This window comes from Momordica charantia (genome assembly GCF_013281855.1).
Source record: "Momordica charantia cultivar OHB3-1 chromosome 8 unlocalized genomic scaffold, Mcharantia_2.0 BLBB01000008.1, whole genome shotgun sequence".
NCBI classification, from domain to species: Eukaryota; Viridiplantae; Streptophyta; class Magnoliopsida; order Cucurbitales; family Cucurbitaceae; genus Momordica; species Momordica charantia.
In genome coordinates this window covers 33,442,910-33,456,012 of record NW_028275166.1, presented here as the reverse complement: position 1 = coordinate 33,456,012, position 13,103 = coordinate 33,442,910, and the positions used below count along the sequence as shown (strand labels likewise).

The 13,103-nt window shown below is 34.1% G+C and overlaps 1 protein-coding gene across 6 annotated transcripts in view; it reads right to left on the bottom strand.

Annotated features, from left to right (window-relative positions):
- Positions 1-10,579, bottom strand: part of LOC111012939 (ENHANCED DISEASE RESISTANCE protein (DUF1336)) — a 43,831-nt gene extending 33,252 nt beyond the window's left edge. For 5 of the 6 annotated variants that reach the window (XM_022287251.2, XM_022287250.2, XM_088127759.1 and 2 more), the window contains exons 1-5: positions 10,080-10,579; positions 8,125-8,199; positions 7,882-7,935; positions 3,084-3,149; positions 2,782-2,840 (exon numbers count right to left, since the gene is read on the bottom strand). In XM_022287251.2, the coding sequence (XP_022142943.1) occupies positions 2,782-2,840; positions 3,084-3,149; positions 7,882-7,935; positions 8,125-8,199; positions 10,080-10,313 (488 nt within the window). In that variant the 5' untranslated portion in view covers positions 10,314-10,579. Of the gene's footprint in view, positions 1-2,781; positions 2,841-3,083; positions 3,150-7,881; positions 7,936-8,124; positions 8,200-9,503; positions 9,831-10,079 lie in introns of all 6 variants that reach the window. The other variant, XM_022287253.2, reaches the window with a different exon arrangement.
- Between the last annotated feature and the right edge of the window lie 2,524 nt (positions 10,580-13,103).

Genomic DNA, 13,103 nt, shown 5'->3' with positions numbered 1-13,103 from the left:
ATTCTTATGCACATCCATGAGGTGTGATGGGTGACGCATCATCCTCCTTGGTCGCATCACGACACTTCTCTCTCGGCCCTCAACATGGCCCGACGGGCGACACTCTTCTCTAGGCATTCTTATGCACATCCATGAGGTGTGATGGGTGACGCATCATCCTCCTTGGTCGCATCACAACACTTCTCTCTCGGCCCTCAACATGGCCCGACGGGCGACACATGAGTGTCGCCACCACTTGTCCACTACGTGGGCGTCAGAACCTACTCTCTACTAGTATGGTTGTGACACCTAGCACCTACATGAGGTTAATGAACCAGGCTTTGCTTCCCTTCCTAAATAAATTTATTGTTGTCTACTTCGATGATATTCTAATCTATATAACTCGGGAAGAACACCTCACACATCTGCATACCTTGTTTACAACACTCCACACAAATAAACTAGTCATAAATCTTAAAAAATGCATCTTTTTAACTAAGGAGATATCATTTCTAGGATTTTTTTTGTTAGTAATACTGGGGTGCGAATGGATCATTCTAAATTTCAAGCTATTTCATAATGGCCTCAACCCCGAACTATTAAAGCAGTACAGTGTTTCTTAGGGATAGCTTCTTTTTATAGAAAATTCATAAACAATTTTAGTACCATAGCAGGACCTTTAACTGACTGCCTAAGAAAAGGAAACTTCCATTGGGGACAACAACAACAGGATAGCTTTGAAACTTTGAAAACTAAGCTCACCCAAAACCCTGTCTTACGTCTCCCTGATTTCACCCTCCCATTTAAGGTCGTGGTAGACGCATCCAGCATTGGAATTGGTGCTGTCCTATCCCAAAACCAACACCCTATTGAGTATTTCGGAGAAAAATTTAGCCTCTCTCGTCAGAATTGGAGCACATATAAGCAAGAGTTATATGCCCTTGTTAGAGCCCTAAAACAATGGGAACACTACTTATTAAGTCAGGAATTTATCCTCTTCACATATCACTTTTCTCTTAATTCCTAAAAATCTATTAGCCGCATGCACGCACAATGGCTCTCATTCCTCCAACGCTTCGATTTTGTCATTAGACATAAAAACGGAACATTAAATAAGGCAGCAGATGCCCTTAGTAGAAAAGGGGCACTCCTAACCGTTCTCCAAGGAGAAATTACAGCCTTCTCGGATATACCCATATCATATACTAATGACCCTGACTTTCATGAAATTTGGACCAAATGTGTTGATCACACCCATACAGATTTTCATTTACTGAATGAATACCTCTTTAAAGGAGACACCTTATGCCTTCCCCACACGTCTTTAAGAGAAGCAGTAATTATGGCCTAGCCGGCCATTTTGGCAGAGATAAGACTTTAACTCTTGTAGCAGCTCGGTTTTTTTGCCACAGCTTCGAAAAGATGTTTTTAGCTATGTCTCTAAATGTTACATTTGTCAAAATAATAAAGGTCACAAACAAAACACAGGGTTATATATACTTCTACCCACTCCAAGTACAATTTGGGAAGATTTGTCTATTGGATTTTGTGTTGGGATTACCAAAGACCCAACGGGGATATGACTCAGTATTTGTTGTAGTCGATCGGTTTAGCAAAATGACTCACTTTCTAGCTTGTAAAAAGACTTCAGATGTTGTTTATGTGGCTAACCTATTTTTCAGGGAAATAGTTCATTTACATGATATTCCAAAGTCAATTGTCTCTGATAGAGATGTCAAATTTTTAAGTCACTTTTGGAAGACCCTATGGAAAAAATTTGACACCTCTCTTAAGTATAGCACCACCAACCATCCTCAAACGGACGGCCAAACAGAGGTAACTAATCGAACACTTGACAACCTCATTCGGTGTCTGTGCAACGACAAACCTAAACAGTGGGACTTGGCCTTGGCATAAGCAGAATTTGCATTTAATCATATGAAGAATAAATCTACAGGGAAGCCTCCCTTTGAAGTTGTTTATACAAAGCTCCCTCGTTTAACTGTAGACTTGACTAATATTCCTTCTAATGTGAATTTTAGCCTAGAGGCAGAGCAAATGGAAGAGAGGATAACAAAATACATCAAGATGTCTTCAATCACAAAGCTATTGCCAAGTATAAAGCAACGGCGGACAACAAGAGAAGGGCAACAGAATTCAAAGAAGGCGATCTTGTTATGATACACGTATCAAAGAGAAGATTACCAGCTGTATCTGTCCATAAATTACAACAGAAGAAGTTTGGCCCCTTTGAAGTTTTACAAAAGTATGGACAGAAAGCTTATAAAATCAAACTCCCTTCGGAATTGAACATCAGTCCCATCTTCAACGTTTCGGACATTTATCCTTATGATCCTCCAGATTCTTTCGCCTTGGCTGTGTAACTCGAGGGCGAGTTCCTTTTTGAGAGGAGGGAAATTGATGGGTTAGTTAGCGTTTAAGGTTGTTAGTTAGTTAAGTTAGCTGCGTCTTAGTTAGCCATAAATACCAATGTCTTGTATCTTTGAGAGGATTATGAAATGAACTTCTTCCTTTTCAGATTGGATTACATCAGCAACTATCTTTAATGGGGTAAGTAAAAGAAGTAATAACATATTAACATCAGAAAGTCAACCTTTTTTAACAGATGCCCCCCCTCCCCCCGACACAAACACACGAATGAAAACACCAAGATTTCACTCAAAACCATTGCATAATTAATAAATAAATCATTCACCCAACCAGATAAACTCATTGAACGACTTATATCAAAAAAGAATCTTAGAAAACCTTCATGCAGAGATTTTAAAGAAAAATGCTTACTCTTCCTCCATGTTCAGTTTGTTTCGGTTGTTATGTCCTCTGGACAGCTCATACTCAGCCTATCAAATTAGCAGTTCAATTGATTAAACACATGATAAATAGCGTAACACTTTTTTTACTGCTGCTATTTATACTAATTGAAACATTACAATGTAACAGAACCAAGTGTCTTTCATCTCAAACAACTTCCAAGTTGCATTCTCATTAACAGGGAATTAAATTTGTCAGCTGTTCTGGTTTCCTTCATTGCCAATCCAGACACGAAACAGTATTAATTAACCAAACAGTTGAGATTTTTGTACCTGTTGCTTGGCATGATCAAATGCCTCCATCCATTTTCTGACCTCTCCAGCCGTAGCACAGGCAATCTTAAGCAAAAGGACACACATTAAAGGAACAATTTTTTTCCTTGATGCATGCCATAAATATTTTTGTCGACTAAAAAAGAAGTTCCGTTGATTATAGATTAATTACATGGAAAAAGAAACATAGCAAAGGAGTGTATGTTTTATCCACCAAAAAAGCAGAGAAAAGAAAATGCAAAAGTCATCTATGGAATCCCAAAAATATACTCATATAGCTACCAAAAAACAACTATGGCCAAGGAATAATTTTATAGTCAAATTTCACATCTATTTATAAGAAATAGTTCCATTAAAGAAATAGAAACTTTAGGAGATCCTCATAATAGAAACTTTAGTAGATCCTCAAAACTCGTCTTATTAGAAGATGGAAAAAATCCCCAACAGGAGAGGTTTACATTGATTCAGGGAGTCTAGTGTAGTACCCCTACATATTACCTTTCCTGTTAAGGTTGCACGTGTTGGCAGTCGGTGGGTTTTTCTTTTTAAAGAAAACATTTTTTCAGGAGGAAAATGTTCAAAAGAAAAAGAGAGAGCCCCTTACCCCCAAAGAAGTTAGAAAATTACACATCAATTGGATGAAATAATACAGGAGGAATAAGTTCTAAAAAAGAAAAGGAAAATGATTCACAGATGAAATGTACAAAAAGAGTTCGTAAATAAAAACTCTAGCCAACATAATTACAGAAAGGCTTCCAGATTGGCACAAATGGAATAAAGGGAATCATTATAAACATAATATCTGGAAAAACTTATTATAAACTATTTTGTATTTAGGGCTGCCCTCGGGTGGTAACCCTAAAAAAAGAATTATTTCTAGAACCCCATCAAATAAAAAAAATCATGAAGAAGCTCGATACGTGGGAGAGATATCAGCTTTGATGTGGAGGCAGGTTGACCCTTTGTCTCTCGGTGCTTGGCAGTATCCCCTATATATTACCTTTCTTTGTTCCAAATGCCAGTACAGGTTAGTAAGCAGCTCAAAAATTGTTTGAAAACTTTTGAAATCATGCTAACTAAATTTGGCGTTTTAGCGTTGAGACTACAGCTCTTTGGCATCAAGTCGTGGCAAGTACTCGGCTGGAATGTCTTAGGAAAAAAATTTGGAAGTTGCCGTAGTCCTTGGTTTAGCATTCATAAGATACAAAAAGGGACCATTTTGAAAGAAGGGCTTTATTTTATTTGTTAATGTTGCTGAAACTCAAATTCTCTATAAATAATGGAAAAGTAACTTTTTTCCAATTAGCCTAATGATTTTCTCCTCCTAAATAGGTACCCTATGAAAACCTCGGCAGCTTATCAAAATTTCAGGAAGAGAAAAGAAAGACAAGAATATCTTGGAAGTTAAAAAATGACATTTTGAATCAAGGTTAACCGCCCCTTTTTTTTAGAACAAGATACAAACTTCTCGTTTAAATAATGAAAAAGGAATTACAATATTTTAAGGTACAAACTTCCAAAAAGAGTGAAAATAAACCATAAAAATAAAACAAAAGAGAACAAATGAAAAGACAAATCAAAGTAAATCGAAAGACAATCTGTGGATAACCAAAAGCTTGCTCAAGAAACTCCATAATAGATGCTGAAACGAATCTTCGAATAGGGAAGAAAGAACCGAAGGAAATCGCCAAATCTTTGCTAAAAGAATGTTGTACTCCATTATCCATTCAAAAAAACAACTCCAAGCTTCTTTTATCTTAGCTTCTTCACAAACAGCCGAATTTATTAACCTTTTTTCCAACTCCTTTTTAAGACTGGCAAGTTGATCTTCATTGGAAGAGAAACCCAAAAAAGTAGGATTTGGCAGGCTTTGTAAGGTAATTAACATCTATAAAATCCATTAATGGCCAGAAAAACCAGCCTTGATGTTGTCTTCAGGAAAGCGAAGAAAGAAATGTCGACTGATAGAGGCTGCAAAAAGCTTCAACTTCCTTAAAAGCACACCAAACAAATTGATACAAATCGAAAAGACTTGAAGAAAATCATCGCGCTAAAAACCGGGAGTCGAGACAGACGCTTCATCTCCAAAGTCGCGCTATCAAATGACCTGATTCTTCATACTCAAGAAAAACCCAATACTCCAAAAAGCTCAAAAACTAGAGATAGCACCCATAGGATTGGAGGATATCCTATAAGTGAGATGAAATCTGTCCTTAAAAGGAATACCTTCCGCCCAAGGATGAGACCAAGACTGTGTTCTTTGACCGTTGCCAACTTTGAAGTGACTAAAGTGCTCCACCTTTCTCCATTTTTTGGATATATTTATCCATGGACAGCGGCTACAACCATTCCTTTTTTCTAAAGTACACCAATCTAAAGGATCCACTCCATAAATGCTCTCAATCACCTTTCTCCAAATGGCCGAAGTTTCCAAACAGAACCACCAGCCCCATTTAACCAATAAAGCATTATTCTTCTTTACCAGCCCACCAATATCAATACCTCCATCAATCAAGTGCTGTGAATAAATCTTCCAGTTCACCAAATGCTTCAAAGGAGCCTTAGCATTGCCTTCCCAAAAGAAATTCCTCATGATCTTCTCAATATCCTTGCTGATTTTTTAGGGCAGCTGAACAAGGAAAGGTAATATAATGGAACGTTTGAAAGAACTGACTTACAAAGGGTTAGGCTACCTCCTCTTCAGAGTTGATATCGCTTCCATCTGTCAACTTTCAGAGCAATTCTTTCAAGAACGGGCCTCCCAAAAGCTGCAGATTTTGGACTACCCCCAAGTGGTTAATCTAGATATAAAAGCAGTAGAGTCTCCTTCTTGCACTTGAATTTAGAGGCAACCTCCGAAAGACGAGTCTGAGGGATATCTATACCGCAAATGGCGGATTTGTCCCGATTTACCTTCAAGCCGGAAAGCCATCCAAAGGCTGAGATGGTCTTGAACAGATTGCTCACTAAAGTATCTTCCTCTTTACAAAAAAAGTAATGTGTCATCGGAGATGAGAAATATGAAGTGTTTTTTGGCCAATTAAGAAACCTTCAATGAATCCCTCTGAGTGGGCACTATCCAATAGGCTACTCAACACATTGCTAACCAAGATGAAGAGAAAATGTGAGAGAGGATCACCTTGTCTCAATTCTCTTGAAGCTCTGCCGCCCTTAGAAATTAAGGAGTCTGTCCATTTATTTAGTTTGCAATGAACTTTCCGCATCGTGTCTAAACAAAAGCCCAAACGCTTTGGAGTGCCTCCAGGAGGGAGGCCCCAGTAGTTAGAAGGCAACAAATCTTTGGTGCAATTCCAAACCTGTAAAGCTGTATTATATCAAGCCACTCACAATTTAGAGAGGTTGACTATAAGACTAGATGCCCTTTCAAAAGTCTGGATAGTATTCAAGAGATCAATTAACTCTTACTTGCCGGCCTTGTTTTGGACAGTAGAACGGGAGAGGGGGAAGGGAGAAGCAGGGCTCAAATGCCAAGAACAGATGAATGATCTCTGAAAATTATAATTGATATGAACTTCATCTTTTCCAACCGTGTAGCTCTCTGTAGAAATAGCTTCAACATTTTCTAAGATTAACCTACCGAAACAATTCGCTTCAAACAAAAAAAAATGGGAAAAAGAGATCTACTTGCTTAAGAGTAAGACCCCTAGTAGGGATGATAAAGCCACAAGCTAAGGCAACCTCGAGTCCAACTCTCCCATCTAGCACAAAAGCTTCTCTTAGGTAGATGAAAGAATAGTACTTTCAAGTACATGAAGATCTAGGAAAGCACATTTCAGTTTACAATGAAGAGGCAGAATTCCACAGCTAACTCACTAACGAGTTTTTTATTACCAAGAATTGTACTTTAAGGTTCAAGAACTAGAGTTTCTCAGATTTATCATCTGTTAAGAAGGAACTACAGCTCATGTAACCAAAATTAAAGCAACCATGGAATGTAAGGAACCTACAACAATAAAAGATGCCAAATAATGATATTTTCAGCCCACTGATATTTTCAACCAAAAGAATCTTTTTTTTCTTCGTGAGTTGCGACATTTTCAAAGAATATATGCAAGAACATCCTTGGAATTTTTTGAGTTAGTTCGTGAATCCTAAATGAAATGAAGGGCTTACTCTAACTGCTGCTTATCGGCTTTAATTTCACAAAGATATTGTTAGCAAACTTTCCCGTGCAGCTTTATTTAATGGTGTATGTGGGTGGCAAAGGATATAAATTTTTTTGACTTTCAGGTAATCTTCATAGCTTCTAGATAGCAAATTTTCAAGAGAGAATTTTAAGTGATCATCCCACTTCGGTGCTGTTTGAAAGTTGAATTTTAAATTTGTTTTTTGTAGTATTTATAAAATGTCACTGCTTTTTGCCAATTTTGCTATCGATTCTTGTATTTTACAACAATGTCAATAACTTTTATTCACTCTACAGATAACCATATCAATAAACTCTTCCAATGTTGAACTTTCTTGTCGAGTTTGAATCAAATTAAAAATTAGTTGAACCTTAAAAGACTACTAGATAATCCACAAGAAAATTTGGCCTAAAGCTTAAGCGACAAAGGACAAAGTAGAAAAATTATCATAGTTGGCCCAATCGTAAAAGGGACAAGTTGTAAGCCCAGATGTCTTTGATATCATTGATTCAAACCAAGGTAGCCACCCGCCAAACATAAAAAACATGCTATTGAACAACCAAGCTACCAAGTTTTCAATTTTACTAAATTGCATTAAGAATAATTATATCTCAAACACAATAATCATGAGAATAAATACAATCACTTACTTCTCCTTTTTTGGAATCATCCAATCGATTATAAATGCGTAAGACATAAACATCCTGCAATAACAAACATAAATCCGATGTTTAGCTTTTATTATCTTCCGTAGATCATTAGGATTTTAATGTAATGATACTGTGTGATCGATTGTTAAACTTCACCACAAAAGATATTGTCGTCGAACAGTCTTGTAAAATGAATTTGATAATCCAACAATAAAATTACAAATAGATATACCATTTCCTTACCCCACGATTAACTTTTCGACGTCCCAGCTCTTCAACCATAAGTGACGGCCCCACAACACCCCTCCTGATGGGTTTCTACAAAAAGAAGTACAAATGAACACGTATTAAAATTAAATAAAATAAATTATCACAACGTAAAGACATTGACAAGCACGACATAAATAGAGAAATGCAGAACCAAGATCTGAATGCATTATGAGTGGTTAATTCCATGAGAAGGACAAGACTCTAATCCAATCAATACCGAAGATACCTTACAGAAAAGTGGAATAAGAAAAAGGAAAAGCAAAACAGATATGTGATAGGATAACACGAGCACACAGCTCAACAAATTAAATACTCAGTTCACCCATAAATGAAAACTTCCAAAGTTGAAACCTAGAACTAGATTTATTCTTTATTATGGAGGAAGTCATATTCCCTGAAGAAGAATGAAAGTACAAGAGAAAAGGCTAAAATACAGCCAAACCAATACCTAAGGCGTCTAACATATAAATAAATCACAAGAACTGTTTTCACATGTAGGGGGCATTGAATCTTGATGCAGGTATTCAATAAAACTAAGAAAAGAGATTCTGGCAAAGTTCACCATACTAACTCCTTGTCATATGGACGTATAAAGCATGGCTCTTAATAGTTATATAAAAAAATCTACTACAAAAAATTGCAAATATGCTATGAGAAATTTAAAATTCTAAATTGCCCAACTCATCCTTAAGTTTTGGATTTGATGTTGCACTGTTGGAATTTAAGTACGTCAGACAAAATTCATGCCTTTCAATTTTAATCAACAAGAACTCTAGTATGTGGAAATTTATACCTATACTATAAATATACATATAGTGAAGAAACTTTGTTCTCTGACAATACTTTCCTCATACTTTTAGTAAATTTCTAAACTAATATTAATAATTAATATCTCAATTTTAAAAGTCTAAAACATTAAACTTCGTGATAATTAATAAATATTTATGATAATGTTGTACGGAATATCAATCTATTTGGAAAAAAATTTATAACAAATCTTTTTAAATGGTTCAAAATTGAGCACAAGGTATTCGTATATCACCATTAGTGTTTTAATATTCTAAAATATTTTTCTACATTATATATTTTATTTTTAGTACACCAAATGTTGGGATGTGAGATCTGAACCTCTAACCTCAAGGGAACCAGTTATATGTTTTTACAGGTGAGCTGAGCTCAAGTTGGTAATTACACCGCCAACAAGAGCTTAGCTCAACGATAATTGGCACTAGTCTGTTATCAAGTGTTCATGGGTTCGAATCCCCCTCCACTTGTTGTACTAAAAAAATAGTTGGTAATTAAACAATGCTATTAACTTATACTCTTATAGTAATTGCATGCTTATAAATTACCATTGAGTCATTACTCAGTACTGACTATCTTCACATTGGAAATGGTGAATCGGTTCAAGGGTCATCAATTTTCTTCATGACAAAACTTATTGCCCTTGCCAAGGAAAGAATACTTGGATCTGAAACTAGTTTGAATGTTTTAAGACACCTTCCAATAAGTAATAAGATGAATAAGTTGTCCTCATTTAAAAAAACAAACAAACAAGAATAAGTTCGTAACTTTCCTCCCCTTCCTGTTCTTGGTATTCTTGTCACCACCGGATGGGGGGATCCGTGATCGTACATTCTCGATCCCTGACCACCCCAATCCTAAAATTTGCTAATGTCCTGACAAGGAATTGGAAATCTGATCTTAAAATAACAATAGGATGCTTGATCAACCTCAATATGAAATTGTTTAATAGTAAGAAAGCCAAAGAAACGAATAGAAACGTTTAATTTCCCGCAACGCAGTGTACCGAGCAATCAATTAATTCCAATAAAGAGAATAAACATTCATGATTCACACGCACGTCTTAGCAACACCACCGACACATTCAAACAATAGGAAGAATAGAAAATGAAAGAAACTCTTACAATGCCGGGATTCTCGTGAGGATCACGCTTATACAACTCGACATACTTGCGACGAATAAAGAGGAATCGAAGATGGCAGTACTCGTGGCCAATAGAATTGACTCCGATATGATACACCCAGCCGAAATACTCAAACGAACCCCTCTCCTCCCCTCCTCTTCCTCCGGCGACACTATGTGTCGGCCCTTCGCTCCCGCTCCCGCTCCCCGCCTTCTTCAACGACGACGTCTCCATCCCCAGCTCCCTCCGGCGGGAAAACAGGTGATTCTGATCGGAAATCAGGCGAGAAGATGATCGGGAGACCTCCCCCAAGATGTTTGGATAATGGGAAATTTGGGAGAGAAAATCGAGAGCCCGCGTGATTGTGAATCTTGGAGGGAGACGGGGCTGATTCCTCCACCTACAAGATTACAACCAAGGTGGAAAATTATTCCGCGTTCTACCTCTGACCAACGAACGAACGAACAACCGTTCCTTCATTTTTTATTTTTCTTTTTCCTTTTTCTTTTTCTCTCTCTTTTCTTAATACTATTTTATTTCTGGTTTTATTTTAGCCCATTATCCTTTCATATTTTAATTTTCGTACTTTTAGTTTTTATTAATTTAGTATATATACTCTCAAAACATATATTTTTGTTACCATTTTTTTTTATAATTTATTTTAATCATATTTGAGCGTAACATTCATCCACTGCAACTTCTTATAATATAGTCATAAATATATATTGAAGAGTTTTTTTTTTAAAACAGTGTATTAAAGAGTTTCTTATATATAAAATTTGTATCTAAAGTTTGAAAATACAGATAAAATGATTTGTAGAAATTGATGTATCCAATAGAATAATATTAAATTAAATAAAAATTTAAAATATAGATATTAAAATAGATAAATAAATAGATTAAAATAAACAAAAACATAAATAAAAATTGAGTTCCAAGTCTAGGCTCTTTTTCTTATGTTTGAAAATAAACAATCGTGTTAACTTTTTTTTTCCTTAAAACTTCACAAATATTTTTAGTTTAGTCCCGATTCCGAATTTTAAAACAAAAAAATTATCTTATTCTAAATCTTTATTGTTTATTAATTATTTATTGATTCTTTTTACCTAAATTATTTATTTATTGAGTTTTGATCCATTATAAACCAACAATTTTTAATTGAATGGAAAAAGTTCTCATGTCACAATCGATAATGTAGTATACATTCCTTTAGCACTTTTTAGAAAAATAAAATATGTTTTTTATTGTGTTATTCTCGATAATCCCATGAATGATTGGGTTCACTTTTTTTTTCAAGTGGATTTTGAAGTTTAGTTTATCTTTTTAACTTTCAAATTATTGCGAAAAAAGTATTGTAGTTTTAAGTTTTTAACACATTTGTCTAAAAAACTACAATATTTTGAATTTCAACCTAAATTATATATATATATATATTATAAATAATTTCATGTGTATTTTGTGATGGTTAAAGATAATTTAGGTATATGTATATAGTGTCTATATATATAATGTTATAAAAATAATACTTATTTTCTATAACAAATAACAATGGATAGACAATATGAATAATAATTGACATTTATCTCATTAAAAAGTTATGAATTCGAATATCGTTACTCTATGAATAATAATTGACATTTATCTCATTAAAAAGTTATGAATTCGAATATCGTTACTCTATTATTGTACTATAAAAATATTATTTGGAGGATAAATAAAAAAATTAAAATGAGTATTTGCCGGACAATCTATTATCAATTGAGAAATTTGATTAATGTCCGATTTTCCTTGTCAATGCCAATTATTTCATAAACTTACATTTCTAAATAAATATTACACCGCAAATGATGATATTCTCAGAATCTCAATAAAAATATTTATTTATTTATTGTATTATTTATGGATATTAAATAAAAAAAACTACAATAGTAAATACTATAAAGGTGGATTAGACCGGCTGGTCGGCCATGACTTTTGGTCGCGTGACGCTGATGGATTGCCACGTAGTCTTTCTTTTTTTAGCCCAATAATTTAATTTAATTTAATTTTTATGAAACGCCCAATAATTTGATTGACTTAACTACTATGTGGACCCATTATTTATGTCAAATAATTAAATTACATTTATATTGCTGCTACCACTATTCGCTTTTTTATTGGAAAATAAATAAATAAATAAATAAATATATATATATATATATTTTTTTTTTTTCGTTCGTTTTGCATTTTAAAATCTCAATTTTTAAAGGTGGATGATGCCAAAACTTAAGTCCATTTTCCATTTTTCTTTTACAACAAAAAGGGTTAGGGAATTCGAACCGATAATCTCGTGTTAGAGGCAAGTGTTAATTCCTGCTGAGTTAAGTTCATGTCGGTTATTTAAGTCCATTTTCAATTTGGTCTTTAATTTTATCATTCATGTATTAAAAATTTTCAATTAAGTCATTCTAAACAAACACAAAATAGTTATTTTTTTTAATACAACATATAGGGATGAAAATTTGAACTTACAAATTTTTGGTTTAAAGATAAATGTGAGCTATACTTAGGTTAACAAAAGTTGTTAAATTGTATGTAATAAAAAAGTTTATTTATTATTAAGTTATGATTTTATTAACCCATTTAAATACGTGAACATGTCACCTGGTGCTGCCCAACATCTAAATTAACTTGTTTGTCAACAAAATTTTATTCACTAATTAACAAAAATCAATTTTTTTTCAAGTGATTGGTTGCATGACATGTTAGTTAAAACTAATACTGTCGTTTGAGAATCAAGAAATATACAGACTCGTCTTAAATAAGTTTCAAAAGATATATATCATTAACTAAAATTCTTTGTTTAAGGTATATCTAAAAAAATATATATATAGTTAAAACATATATCATTAAAATGTCATCATTTCAAATGAACTAAAAAAAGAACTCTCGAATGTTAATGAGTCAATTTTTATCTTTATTTTTTATTTTTTTTGAAAATAATGAGCCAAACTTATATTTAACCTAAAAATGTTAGAATAATAC